General features: G+C 39.2%; 1 protein-coding gene across 1 annotated transcript in view; it reads right to left on the bottom strand.

Moving 5' to 3' along the window:
- Positions 1-788: 788 nt before the first annotated feature.
- LOC103519554 (structural maintenance of chromosomes protein 3-like) overlaps positions 789-14,694 on the bottom strand; it is a gene marked incomplete at its 3' end in the record, with an annotated part of 26,117 nt that continues 12,211 nt past the window's right edge. The window contains exons 9-24 of the mRNA XM_026831015.1: positions 13,564-13,685; positions 12,099-12,316; positions 11,511-11,608; positions 10,827-10,985; positions 9,466-9,677; positions 8,572-8,755; positions 8,157-8,204; positions 5,945-6,048; positions 5,485-5,588; positions 4,823-4,875; positions 4,487-4,698; positions 3,421-3,604; positions 3,112-3,148; positions 2,533-2,747; positions 1,878-1,950; positions 789-980 (exon numbers count right to left, since the gene is read on the bottom strand). Of these exons, the coding sequence (XP_026686816.1) occupies positions 789-980; positions 1,878-1,950; positions 2,533-2,747; positions 3,112-3,148; positions 3,421-3,604; positions 4,487-4,698; positions 4,823-4,875; positions 5,485-5,588; positions 5,945-6,048; positions 8,157-8,204; positions 8,572-8,755; positions 9,466-9,677; positions 10,827-10,985; positions 11,511-11,608; positions 12,099-12,316; positions 13,564-13,685 (2,215 nt within the window). The remainder of the gene's footprint in view (positions 981-1,877; positions 1,951-2,532; positions 2,748-3,111; positions 3,149-3,420; positions 3,605-4,486; positions 4,699-4,822; positions 4,876-5,484; positions 5,589-5,944; positions 6,049-8,156; positions 8,205-8,571; positions 8,756-9,465; positions 9,678-10,826; positions 10,986-11,510; positions 11,609-12,098; positions 12,317-13,563; positions 13,686-14,694) is intronic.

Raw genomic sequence — 14,694 nt, 5'->3', positions numbered from 1 at the left:
TTCCTTCGTATCTATTACGGAGTTTGAAACGTTGTGGATACTCTAAATACTTAAATCGCGATACCGGCGCGGACATATACAATCTTGGTTATTCTGCTGGAATAGGACTGAAAAAGTCCTTTTATCCCCGCAGTCTGACCAGGGTCTTATAGATTTTGACATATACAATCTTGGTTATTCTGCTGGAATAGGACTGAAAAAGTCCTTTTATCCCCGCAGTCTGACCAGGGTCTTATAGATTTTGACATATGTACAATTGTACATATATATGGAATACATAAGACCTAGTGCTTACAAGTTAGATACAAGTACAAGTAGTGCTTTATTTCGACTGTAAGCTTAGAACAAGTTGTTCCATTACATGACATAACATAACAGTTTGATAGAGCACCTCTTTAATGATGTTATTTGGTTTACAATTTTATGGAATACATACGACCTAGTGCTTACAAGTTAGATATAAGTATAAGTAGTGCTTTATTTCGACAGTAAGCTTAGAACAAGTTGTTCTATTACATGACATAACATAACAGTTTGATAGAGCACCTCTTTAATGATGTTATTTCGTTTACAATTTGAATATAGATAGGTAAAGTAAAAATTAAAAGAAAAGTTAAAAAAGAAAAGATATAAGTAAAAATAGTCACTATGAGTGATAGACGAAGTGAGGGGAAAAAGGGACCGGTTCTTCTTTTCGATTCATCAGTTTGTCCTTCTGTTCTGAGAAGCTCAAGAACTGATCCAATGCCTTCTTATTCACATGACTAAACTTCTTAGAAATGTCTTACCTCTGTCGAGTTCTTCTTTTCGATTCATCAGTTTGTCCTTCTGTTCTGAGAAGCTCAAGAACTGATCCAATGCCTTCTTATTCACATGGCTAAACTTCTTCAGATGAGAGTTGGCGTTTTCCAACTCCTTGAAGAGATTCTTCTGGGAGTATGCCATGTATTTGTTGGTCATGTCGTTACTAGGCATTGTACCTGCAGGTGAGAAACACATACTTAGATCAGGGGTGTAAAAAATAATAAAAAAGTAAAAAGAAAAACTAACAAGTGTTTGTCTTTTATTATTCATTTGCCTATTTTAATTATTTATTTTTTTAGGTCAGAAAGAAAAAAATAAAACTTTTTTTTACAGGACTATAAGCAGGATGCTCGTGCTTCGCCAAGGAAAACTGATTATTAACTCGGGATAATAGGCATTGTACCTGCAGGTGAGAAAACATACTTAGATCAGGGGTGTAAAAAATAATAAAAAAAGTAAAAAGAACAACAAAGAAAAACGAACAAGTTTTTGTCTTTTATTATTCATTTGCCTATTTTAATTATTTATTTTTTAGGTTAGAAAGAAAAAAATAAAACTTTTTTTTAAACAGGACTATACTTAAGCAGAATGCTCGTGCTTCGCCAAGGAAAACTGATAATAACTCGGGATAGGTTTGTATTTCGAAAAAATCCTCTCTTATTGTACATGTAGAACATAATTGGAAAGGATTCTCAGTGAGTTGGCAAAGATTTAAGCCTTTGATGGAAGGATTCTCAGTGAGTTGGCAAAGATTTAAGCCTTTGATGGAAGAATTCTTAGTGAGTTGGCAAAGATTTAAGCCTTGACCTTCTTATTCACATGACTAAACTTCTTAGAAATGTCTTACCTCTGTCGAGTTCTTCTTTTCGATTCATCAGTTTGTCCTTCTGTTCTGAGAAGCTCAAGAACTGATCCAATGCCTTCTTATTCACATGACTAAACTTCTTAGAAATGTCTTACCTCTGTCGAGTTCTTCTTTTCGATTCATCAGTTTGTCCTTCTGTTCTGAGAAGCTCAAGAACTGATCCAATGCCTTCTTATTCACATGACTAAACTTCTTAGAAATGTCTTACCTCTGTCGAGTTCTTCTTTTCGATTCATCAGTTTGTCCTTCTGTTCTGAGAAGCTCAAGAACTGATCCAATGCCTTCTTATTCACATGACTAAACTTCTTAGAAATGTCTTACCTCTGTCGAGTTCTTCTTTTCGATTCATCAGTTTGTCCTTCTGTTCTGAGAAGCTCAAGAACTGATCCAATGCCTTCTTATTCACATGACTAAACTTCTTAGAAATGTCTTACCTCTGTCGAGTTCTTCTTTTCGATTCATCAGTTTGTCCTTCTGTTCTGAGAAGCTCAAGAACTGATCCAATGCCTTCTTATTCACATGACTAAACTTCTTAGAAATGTCTTACCTCTGTCGAGTTCTTCTTTTCGATTCATCAGTTTGTCCTTCTGTTCTGAGAAGCTCAAGAACTGATCCAATGCCTTCTTATTCACATGACTAAACTTCTTAGAAATGTCTTACCTCTGTCGAGTTCTTCTTTTCGATTCATCAGTTTGTCCTTCTGTTCTGAGAAGCTCAAGAACTGATCCAATGCCTTCTTATTCACATGACTAAACTTCTTAGAAATGTCTTACCTCTGTCGAGTTCTTCTTTTCGATTCATCAGTTTGTCCTTCTGTTCTGAGAAGCTCAAGAACTGATCCAATGCCTTCTTATTCACATGACTAAACTTCTTAGAAATGTCTTACCTCTGTCGAGTTCTTCTTTTCGATTCATCAGTTTGTCCTTCTGTTCTGAGAAGCTCAAGAACTGATCCAATGCCTTCTTATTCACATGGCTAAACTTCTTCAGATGAGAGTTGGCGTTTTCCAACTCCTTGAAGAGATTCTTCTGGGAGTATGCCATGTATTTGTTGGTCATGTCGTTACTAGGCATTGTACCTGCAGGTGAGAAACACATACTTAGATCAGGGGTGTAAAAAATAATAAAAAAGTAAAAAGAAAAACTAACAAGTGTTTGTCTTTTATTATTCATTTGCCTATTTTAATTATTTATTTTTTTAGGTCAGAAAGAAAAAAATAAAACTTTTTTTTACAGGACTATAAGCAGGATGCTCGTGCTTCGCCAAGGAAAACTGATTATTAACTCGGGATAAGTTTGTATTTCGACAAAATCCTCTCTTATTGCACATGTAGAACATAATTGGGAAGGATTCTTAGTGAGTTAGCAAAGATTTAAGCCTTTGATGGAAGAATTCTCAGCTCTTCCACCTATCTCTTTCTATCTTGACTCCTCTTAACTTACCCAGATCGTGTATTTTGGTTCGACACTCCTCCATTTTCTGTCGAGGGAAGTATTGTGTCTCTTCTCACCCATCGGATGAGAGGCATACTACGAGATGGGCAATCTACGAATCTACATGCGTCAAAAAAAAAAAAAGACTCAAGTTTGAGGAATTAAAAATTTGCTAGTTTAGTTGGCAGCGATAGCAGGCGGCCTTCTTATTCACATGATCAATCCCCCAGCATCGAATGATTCTCATACATTTTTCTCTCTCAATTTTTTCTCCTTTTTTCCATAACTAATACATAGAGTACCTAATTTAATACTTACTGATAGTTGTGACATAAGTTCCTGATGTAGCTCAGACTCCAATCCTTCCTTGGTAGTCTCCATGGCAGATAAATTGACCGTACATTGATTCAAGGATCGTTCTTTAGGTGCCTGGTATCGCTCAATACCTTGCAGCTCTTCTTTCTCGAACCGTATGTCCGCCATTAGCTTCTCGTAGTTAGTCCTGAGGAATGGAAGATATAAGAGAGAGAGAGAATAGAGTTGTTATTATTTATAAAATCAATGTGTTGTTTTTGTTGTTGTTTTGTTGTTGTTGTTGTTGTTATTGTTGCTCAGGTTATGTCAGGTTATTTGACTACTAGGTCATTTTACCTCTGGCTTCCCAATATTTACCTACAATACCATTGCTGGCTTCCAAGGCAGGACAGGAGTTCAGGTGAACTGAGTTCATAGGACTGTTTAAGGAACATAAGGAACAAACAGCAGAACATTTTAGACCAAAGCGGTGGAGATGTTCAGCCAAACAGTCATGCCCAGTGTGCAGTCGAAAGTGCCAACCAAGCTAACGCTGGGTCGCGGGATCGATTCCCGCTCGAGGCGAGCTTTATCCTGAACAGATAAGGTTCGCTCTCGGAAAGGCTGGCTTTCTCCTATCCTGTCCTTCTTCTTTCTTCGATTTAGGGACGATAAGATTTTTTTTTCTGGCTTCCCAATATTTACCTACAATACCATTGCTGGCTTCCAAGGCAGGACAGGAGTTCAGGTGAACTGAGTTCATAGGACTGTTTACTTAAGGAACATAAGGAACAAACAGGAGAAGATTTTAGACCAAAGCGGTGGAGATGTTCAGCCAAACAGTCATGCCCAGTGCGCAGTCGAAAATGCCAGCCAAGCTAACGCTGGGTCGCGGGTTCGATTCCCGCTCGGGGCGAACTTTATCCTGAACAGATAAGGTTCGCTCTCGGAACGGCTGGCTTTCTCCTATCCTGTCCTTCTTCTTTCTTCGATTTCGGGACGATAAGATTTTTTTTTTACCTCGTTACCTCGATTTTCCGCGACAATATACCTCTCCTTGAGACTGAGTGCACCCTAATATTGGACTTACTTGGCCTTGCTGTTCTTGGTCTCGATTTTCTGCGACTCGCTGACGACGGCTGTAATCTGAGTTTCCAAATCCTTCAGTTCATTCTTCAGCTTACTGAGTTCTTCTTCTGTGTCCTTGATCTGGCCCTGGAGACTCTTGCGTTGTTTCTGGATTTCCAACTTGGAACGGTTGTTCTTGTAGTAGCCCCCAGTCAGAGTGCCCTTGGATGACACCTGACCAAAGAGAATTAGAATAAATAAAGAGGCAATTCCCAACACTTTTTACTTTCCTTATCCTAGAGGAAGGAAAGTAATGTAATCGAGTCGGAGACTCTTGCGTTGTTTCTGTATTTCCAACTTGGAACGGTTGTTCTTGTAGTAGCCCCCGGTCAGGGTGCCCTTGGATGATACCTGGCCAAAGAGAATTAGAATAAATAAAGAGGCAATTCCCAACACTTTTTACTTTCCTTATCCTATAGGAAGGAAAGTAATGTAATCGGGTCAAATTTTCGATGGTCAGTTTTTAGTGCCAAGACACGTTTTGAGGTTCCTAGAGCCTCCTAAATCTAAAGTTTCAGCCATTGGTCCGTGTGTGTGTGTGTCTGTCTGTAAACAAAATATCTCGAAAACGGTAAGAGCTAGATCTTCTCGCCCATCTGATGAGGGACATACTACGGGATGGGCATGCTATGACACAGACCATACGAGTCACGAGTAGCAGTTGTTCCATTACTACGAGATAAGGGCTCAAAACTTGTTCCAAAAAATGAAATAAACAAAAATAAAATATTTTTGAAATGTTTGGCCAGCCACTCACCATCAGATAGACCTGAGGTCCGCCAGTCAGGTCTAAATGATAGTGTGGATGTTCATCAGGTATCAGGTAGACTTGACAGGCGGACCTGATCAGGTGTACCCGTCAGGTCTACCTGATAGTGAGTGGCTGGCCTTAGTAGGCAAATCAACTTTCAGTATAACAAAAGGTTAAAAGTGGCTTAGAAATATTTGGTGTCAACTTACTTTCGGCTACTCTGCAGCTGATCTTTCTTCTTCTTAGCATCATACATCTGTCGGTTGTGTTCGTCCACCAGCTGACGATGTCTCTCGATTTCCACGGTCTTTTTCTGTGGAACCAGAACACAAGAGAGAGGTCAAGACCTGGGCCCTATTTCACCACCGACTCCGCACTCATTACTTTTTTGATAGACGGAACTGTAACTGCTAAGGTCGTCCCGAAATGAAAAAGAGAAGGAAGAAAGGATAGGAGAAAGCCAGGCGTTCCGAGAACGAACATTATCCGTTCAGGATAAAATCCGCCCCGGGCTGAAACGAACCCGCGGCCTAGCAGTAAGGCAGACGCGCTCCTGATCAGGTGTACCCGTCAGGTCTACCTGATAGTGAGTGGCTGGCCTTAGTAGGCAAATCAACTTTCAGTATAACAAAAGGTTAAAGTGGCTTAGAATTATTTGGTTCAACTTACTTTCGGCTACTCTGCAGCTGATCTTTCTTCTTCTTAGCATCATACATCTGTCGGTTGTGTTCATCCACCAGCTGACGATGTCTCTCGATTTCCACGGTCTTTTTCTGTGAAACCAGAACACAAGAGAGAGGTCAAGACCTGGGCCCTATTTCACCACCGACTCCGCACTCGTTACTTTTTTGATAGAGGGAACTGTAACTGCTAAGGTCGTTCCGAAATGAAAAAGAGAAGGAAGACAGGATAGGAGAAAGCCAGGCGTTCCGAGGACGAACATTATCCCATCAGGATAAAATCCGCCCCGGGCTGAAACGAACCCGCGGCCTAGCGCTAAAGGCAGACGCGCTACCAACCAAGCTAACTAGGCGCTAGGCTGACAAAAAAATCTGGTTTGTATCAGGTATAGTGGGGTGCAAAACGTACTTGAACCATCAACGTAAGCAGACAGCATTAGTTGTAAACGGGGCACTTGCTACCTCCGTGAAATTCAGAGAGAGAGAGAGAGAGAGAGAGAGAGAGAGAGAGAGAGAGAGAGAAAAAGAGAAAGAGAGAAAGAGAAAGAGAGAAAGAGAAAGAGAGAGAGAAAGAGAGAGAGAAAGAGAGAGAGAAAGAGAGAGAGAAAGAGAGAAAGAAAGAGAAAGAGAGAAAGAAAGAGAAAGAGAGAAAGAAAGAGAAAGAGAGAAAGAAAGAGAAAGAGAGAAAGAAAGAGAGAAAGAAAGTGAAAGAGAGAAAGAAAGAGAGAGAGAGAGAGAGAGAGAAAAAAAAGAAATTCAGCTAAAACAAAAAGCTAAATTTGAGAGAGAGAGAGAGAGAGAGAGAGAGAGAGAGAGAGAGAGAGAGAGAGAGAGAGAGAGAGAGAACTTTGAATTTTAACTTTATTAACAACAATATAAAAATAAACAATAAATGCACCTCCTAAGCTTAAATTAAACATATAGAGGTGAGCTCCTCTCCTAAATACATAAGTAGTGTAAAAATTAAACAAGTTTGCTCAATCTGATAATAATACAACTACGTACCTACCTACCTACTGTAATTAAAAAACATCATTGAACATAATGTATGAATCCTAATGTTTTATAACCTCACAATCCGAGAGAGAGAGAGAGAGAGAGAGAGAGAGAGAGAGAGAGAGAGAAAGGGAGAAAGAGAGAGAAAGAGAGAAAGAGAGAAAGAGAGAGAAAGAGAGAAAGAGAGAGAGAGAAAGAGAGAGAAAGAGAGAGAAAGAGAAAGAGAGAGAAGGAGACAGAGAGAGAGAGAGAGAAAAAGAAATTCAGCTAAAACAAAAAGCTAAATTTTAGTAAAAATAGAAAGTACTCACGGCAATATTTTCTTCCAGTGTGACCTTCTTGGTTTTGTCTCTCTGAATATCTTCCGTCAGTTTCTTCTTGTGATCTTTCTTCTCATGGGATAATGTTCGTTCTCGGAACGGCTGGCTTTCTCCTACCCTGTCTTCCTTCTCTCTTCGATTTCGGGACGATAAGATCATAACAGTTACAGTTCCCTCTGTCAAACCTCTTAAAAAAAAAATCATGATTTTTTTGCGGTAAAGCAGAGCTTTTTCACAACTTTAATGTAGGTATATCACAGAAAAAAAAACTTCAACCTTACCGGGAATCGAACTCGGGACTTCTGGTGTGCAAGCCTAGTGTGACAATCGCTTAGGTTAAGCAAAGTTGTGTGTGATTGGTATCTGGACGACCTTTACTTTAGTATTTTACATCTTTGGTTACTATTATTGCGGTGCGGTCTCGGATCTTAATATTAAGTATACTTAATGTTGGGATTTGGGATTGCGCCGCAATAATAGTAACCACCTATTATCTTTTATTATCTTTTTAACAATTTTAGATATTATTTTATTTATTTTTTTTTTCTCCTTCTTTTTCTTTTCTTTAAATGACGTTGTACAATTGTATTCATTGAAATGTATTATTTTTTAATGTCATATTATGTACAATAAAAATAAATTGAATTGAATTGAATAGTAACCTTTTTAGTCTATTTTTATTATTTATTATTTTTTTATTTTTTTATTCTGTCGCGTTTCTTCAGTTCACAGTTCCACCACAACAAAGATTGCCTTTTACATGGGGGGGAAATCTCATCCTTACCTTTCCTGCCATACTACGCAAGTTCTGATCAGACTTGGCCAGTTCCTCTTTGAGTTGTGTCAGAGTGTGAGTCAACTGAGTCTCCTTCTTCCATAACTCACTGAAACATGGAATGCGTTCAGATTGTCCATTTCTGCCTGATCAGCCACCTGTGGGAAAATAATAGTTCGGTGGTAACGCGCTTGCTTGTCATGCAGAAAGTCCGGGGTTCAAATCTCCCAGCATCGAATGATTCTCATACATTTTTCTCTCTCAATTTTTTCTTCTTTTTTCAACACTTTAAGGAAGGATTTTCACACAGCTCTTTTTGTCCATCTTATGAGGGACAAAAAGAGACCACACGAGTCCAACGTCTGCTACGTTAAAACGGTGATGAAAAAGTGTTCTCCCCCCCCTTGTTTGTTTGTTGGTAAATTGGTTATTTTGTTCGTTTTTTTTTCCTTTGTTCTTTTTGTTTGTGTGTCTGTTGGGTTTTTTAATACATAGAGACCATAGAGTACCAAATTTAATACTTACCGATAGTTGTGACATAAGTTCCTGATGTAGCTCAGACTCCAAACCTTCCTTGGTAGTCTCCATGGCAGATAAATTGACCGTACATTGATTCAAGGATCGTTCTTTGGGTGCCTGGTATCGCTCAATACCTTGCAGCTCTTCTTTCTCGAACCGAATGTCCGCCATTAGCTTCTCGTAGTTAGTCCTGAGGAATGGAAGATATAGGAGACAGTTGATATTATAGATAAATTTTATGACTTGACTTGGACTCGAACCACCAACCTCCAGATCCGAAGTCCAACACACAATTAAAAATAATGCTGAACACAATTAAAAATTCCTTCCAGTTGTTATTTATAGGAAGGAACTTTCAACTGTGTTAAGCATACTTAAATGCTTGTCACAAATATCGTTCCCCAATTATTACACCCTAAAGGCAAGCCACGTTGCCAATTTCTGGAAATTCAATGTCTGATGTTCAAGTTTGTTTCCGAACACGGAAAGTAAGTATTACACCTAGATAAATTTTACGACTTGACTTGGACACGAACCACCAACCTCCAGATCCAAAGTCCAACACGTTAACCACTGCGCCACTGAGACCTTTTGGCTAAAATCAAAGTGTAGTATCTATTGTTATTTATAAAATCAATGTGGACAGTGCCAAGTTTGTATCTGTAAAAGTGGTTTCAAAGTTATATATATTGCCAACCAAGCTAACGCTAGTTCACGGGCTCGATTCCCGCTCGGGGCAAACTTTATCCTAAACAGATAAGGTTCGCTCTCGGAATATTCTTCTATCCTGTCTTTCTGCTTTCTTCGATTTCGGGACGACCTTAGCAGATACAGTTTCCTCGATTTTCTGCGATAATATACATTTCCCCGAGACTGAGTACACCCTAATATTGGACTTACTTGGCCTTGCTGTTCTTGGTCTCGATTTTCTGCGACTCGCTGACGACGGCTGTAATCTGGGTTTCCAAATCCTTCAGTTCATTCTTCAGCTTACCGAGTTCTTCTTCTGTGTCCTTGATCTGGCCCTGGAGACTCTTGCGTTGTTTCTGTATTTCCAACTTGGAACGGTTGTTCTTGTAGTAGCCCCCGGTCAGGGTGCCCTTGGATGATACCTGACCAAAGAGAATTAGAATAAATAAAGAGGCAATTCCCAACACTTTTTATTTCGGTACTGAGTCCACACAAGAAAGTAACCCGTTTAAATACTTACAATCGAATGGGTCAATTTACATGAAGTTTGTAAGTAAGATAGTTGTCTTGCCTTTTAGTAAGTAAAGGTATCCTAAGAACGGATTTTTCAAAACTCGCAGTGGTGCCCAAATTAGGGACGAAAACGAATAAAAGTATAATATGGTGCCAAAGTATGGTCAGGTAAAACGGTACAGTACGGTACGTTACGGTCACCTACGGCCATGCCTCAGCCACGCGCAAGCGGGCGGAGCCTGCTTGACTAAATTTGAAAAAAAAAAAAAAAAAAAAAAAAAAAAAAAAAACATTTCGCAAAATACTTTAGCTGTGAAATTGAAGAAATTATGTCAAGAAATTAGAAGACACCGACACCGTTAGCTCGGTGGTAACACGTTTGCTTGCCATCGAGAGCTTCCCGAGTTCGGTTTCCAAAGTTCACAAAATTTGCACGCGTTTTTTGACTGTAAATATTTTAACGGATTACTTTCTGTGCCCTAAATCACCAAAGTATGGAAAAGTATTTACAATTCCATATTTTGACATGATTCGTTTAAATTCAAAATTCTGCTTTTCCATTGGCTATTACACTTGTAAGATACTTTTCCATACTTTGGTGATTTAGGGCACTGGTGTTCTCGTGTTAACTCAGCACCTAGGGAAAGAGTTGAAATCAGAGAGAGTATTGAAGCAACATATGACGGTTCATACCACAGAACGCCCTTTTATTTGTAACATATGTAATGTCTCTTATAAATTAAAAAACAGCTTCCTTTTTTGTCCTGAGAATCGAACCCAGGATCAAATAATCAGTTGTTGATAATGATAAGAATACAACAACCTATTTGTGCAACCTTTCAAACCAACCGAGTAGGAAGTGCATATTGTGAGGTTAAAACAGACATGCATACCATGGGCTAAAAACCACTTTTTTGGAATCAGGGGACCCTAAAACGGATATTTCCACCCATTTCCCGATTTTGAAAATGTGTACCAATTGCAATACCTGCTTTTTAATTACTTTAGTAATGTGAGTTAGAAAATTGCCTCAGGCATTCTCTGCCACTCAACCTTACCTGATCTCCCTCCACGGTGATACAGTCCAGTCCATATCGCTTGGAAATACCGGTAGCATTCTCCAGCTTCCTACAGATGAGGGTCTTGCCGAATATATAACGCATGGACTTGTCAAACTTCTCATCGTATGAGAGACGACTCACCATGGCGATAGCGTCCTGGAAAGAGGAAACACAAGTTAAAATGTAAATATGAAATTATGATTATGATAATGGTGCTTATTTATACTGCTCGCATAGGACTGAAAAGTCCCTTTACTGCAGTAGTATTCTACTACTATTACTATGGTCAAATTCTCAAATTAAACTGAGGATAAAATTCCATACCTTGGCTGGGATTGAACCCACGCCCTCCTGTTTACCAAGCGAGCGTCTTGACCACTACACTACCGAGGCAGGTACATTAAAAAAATAAGCACTAGATTTTTTTTTCTCTCAAAATTATTGCATTTCGGTTGCAGGCCTAGGTAGGTAGGTAGCTTGGAGGGTAGCACCTCTGCTTTGTAAGCGCTAAGGTCGCGGGTTCGATTCCTGGCCGGGGCGCACTACTCTGAACAGATAAGGTTCGTTTTCGGTACGACTGGCTTACGATCAAACCTCTAAACAAAAGGAATTTGAAGCTAAAAAAAATCGCCTGCGGCGCACAAATAGCCTTGTTAGGTATAATTGAAGAACATAGCTTACGTCAGTGTTGGGATATTCCATATCTCTCACATGAAGTCTGTTACGAGGCATGAACGTCACGCATGGACTTGTCAAACTTCTCATCGTATGAGAGACGACTCACCATGGCGATAGCGTCCTGGAAAGAGGAAACACAAGTTAAAATGAAAATATGAAAGAATGAAAAAATAAAAAACAAACAAACAAACAAACAAACAAACAACAAAGATAAAATAGTATACTCTTGAGTGGAAGGTAACCACTAGGTGAGGTTAACGCCGGAGGCGTTCTCTACCATCTAAGCCCGAGAGCTCCATTATTATGTGGTCAAATTCTCAAATAAATGAGGATGAAATTCCATACCTCGGCTGGGATCGAACCCACGCCCTCCTGTTTACCAAGCGTGCTTGACCACTACACTACCGAGGCAGGTACATTAAAAAAAATAATAATAAAATAAAAAAAATAAGCACTAGATTTTTTTTCTCTCAAAATTATTGCATTTCGGTTGCAAGCCTAGGTAGGTAGCTTGGAGGGTAGCACCTCTGCTTTGTAAGCGCTAAGGTCGCGGGTTCGGAAAGCTAAATTTTTAGTAAAAATAGAAAGTACTCACGGCAATATTTTCTTCCAGTGTGACCTTCTTGGTTTTGTCTCTCTGAATATCCTCCGTCAGTTTCTTCTTGTGATCCTTCTTCTCAGCAATCTGTTTGTTAAGAGACTTCAGTTCACTCTGAATCCACTTGTCTCGTTCTTCCTTCGATGTGAACTGACTGCCTCGACCTTGCTTCGCGTATAGCTCCTTACGCTTCTGCTCCTTAAGGCCGAGTCTGTGAAGAAAATATTAGAGACAAAGTCTGTGAAGATAGAAACGATTAGAATATATCTGGTCCTTAGGGCCAAGTCTGAAAGGATGCAAACATTGGATTTTAGGATTATTGATATGTTGGGAAAAACCTACAATTGCTGCAGTGAGCACCAAAGTCGTGACATAATAACACAAAGAAACTACATTAATTTACATTTATATCAAAAAATTTCCAGGGTCAGAAAAATTGATTTTTTTTTTGCACTACTCTGAACAGATAAGGTTCGTTTTCGGTACGACTGGCTTACGATCAAACCTCTAAACAAAAGGAATTTGAAGCTAAAAAAAAATCGCCTGCGGCGCAGAAATAGCCTTGGTAGGTATAGTTAAAGACCCACGCCGAATTGGAAAGTAGTTTGTATTTTATTGTCCATCTGACGAGGGACATACAATGGGATTGGCATGCTACGACACATACCACATGAGTCTAATGTTGCAATTGATGCATTATTACGAAATAAAAATGGTATGGTGGTGAAGCTTACGTCAGTGTTGGGATATTCCATATCTCTCACATGAAGTCTGTTACGAGGCATGAACGTAACTTCGCCCGGTAGATTCTGATTGTTGATTTCCTTCAGGATTTGAGTGCCCACCTTGTCCGACTCTACAATGTGGAAGAATAATCTGCAACACAAAACAGTATTCACAAGCGGTTAGACCACTGCTCGTCATGCAGAGGGTCCTGAGTTCGATTTCCAGAGTCGGAAAAATGCAAATTTATTCTATTTTATTTATTGAATTCGAAGAAGTAAAATGTACCTACTCATACACATACGAGTGGGTACGTTTTTTCGAATGATCGAATGCAAATATTTATTTTTTTTTTCCAACAGGTTACTTTCTGGTGTTCTCGTGGTGACCCACGCCGAATTGGAAAGTAGTTTGTATTTTATTGTCCATCTGACGAGGGACATACTACGGGATGGAAATGTAATAGAAAATCCTCTAATGTGCACATCAGATTTTTATGTTATCAGCTTGTTTCTATAACAGCGATTTCCAACCAACGGTCCGCGAAGCTTTTTGGGTGGGTCCCATGGGGCTTTATCATACTTAGACCTTTTTTTATTACAGAAAATCTTGAATACGGGCTTCCTAACCTGTGTATGTGGCCCGCGAAGCTCCTCCCAATGTAGCATGTGGCCCACATAGACATGGGAGTTGGAAACCCCTGGTCTACATATGTATAACAATGTTAGTACTTACTGTCTCGTGCATTCTTCTTCCTTGGCTTTCTCCGCCTCGTACTTTGGTTTCAACTGATCCAGTTCAGATTGTTTCTCCTTGATTGTATCATTCAGTTTCTTCAACTCTTGCTCGGCACGACTCTGCACAACAAGGAATACAATTAGACTTAGTTTATCATGGACACTCGTTGCTATCTTGAAAGCCCAGAAGAGGTTAGGTAGTAGAAAAACAATACTCTCAAGAATACGTAAGGAATACAAATCAATTCAATTCAAATTATCTATTTGATACATAAAAGATAAACACAAAGGTGTAAGATTCGTTTCTTTCGTGAAAACTCTCTTACGTTTTTTTATCCACTTTTGAGGAAATTTGGCAACCATATTTATCTAGAGGAGCATCTAGATACAAGTCGACTGAAGTCGATCGATATCGGATGAAACCCTTCAAGGATAAGATGAAATCAAAAGATTTTTATAAAAGGGAAGGAAGGAAAACAAACTCATTTTAGGTTCCAGGTGATTTCGATCGACATGTATAGACTCTCCTTTAAGGATATTTGTTACATGTATTTTCGGCCTGGAATTTTAAGAAAAGAAAAAATTATATGAAGTTTAAATAAAATAGAAAATTTTACAATCGAAATGTGGAAAATTTTTACTTTCCTTATCCTATAGGAAGGGAAGTAATGTAATCGGGTCAAATTTTCGATGGTCAGATTTTAGTGTCAAAATACGTTTTGAGGTCCCTAGAGCCTAAATCCAAAGTTTCAGCCATTGGTCCGTGTGTGTGTCTGTCTGTCTGTAAACAAAATATCTCGAGAACGGTAAGAGCTAGAGACTTGAAATTTGGTATGTAGCTGTCAAATGTGACAAGGATGCGACACGAAACTTTTGGTTAAGACCGGTGCAACGGTTGGCAGCATTTTACCGCTTTTTGGCGGTTTTCGGTGCAATTTAACAATATCTCGGGAACGGTATAAGCTAGAAATTTGGTATGTAGTTCATAAATGTGACAAGGATGCAACACAAAACGTTTGGTGAAAATAGGTGCTGCGGTTGGCGGTATTTTGACCGCTTTTTGGCGGGTTTCGACCGCTTTTTGGCGGTTTTCACTATACCGACTAAACGGTTAGAGATATTGTAAAAG

This window comes from Diaphorina citri, unplaced genomic scaffold, assembly GCF_000475195.1.
Source record: "Diaphorina citri unplaced genomic scaffold, Diaci psyllid genome assembly version 1.1 scaffold2796, whole genome shotgun sequence".
NCBI lineage: Eukaryota > Metazoa > Arthropoda > Insecta > Hemiptera > Psyllidae > Diaphorina > Diaphorina citri.
This window is presented reverse-complemented; position numbering and strand designations above follow the sequence as displayed.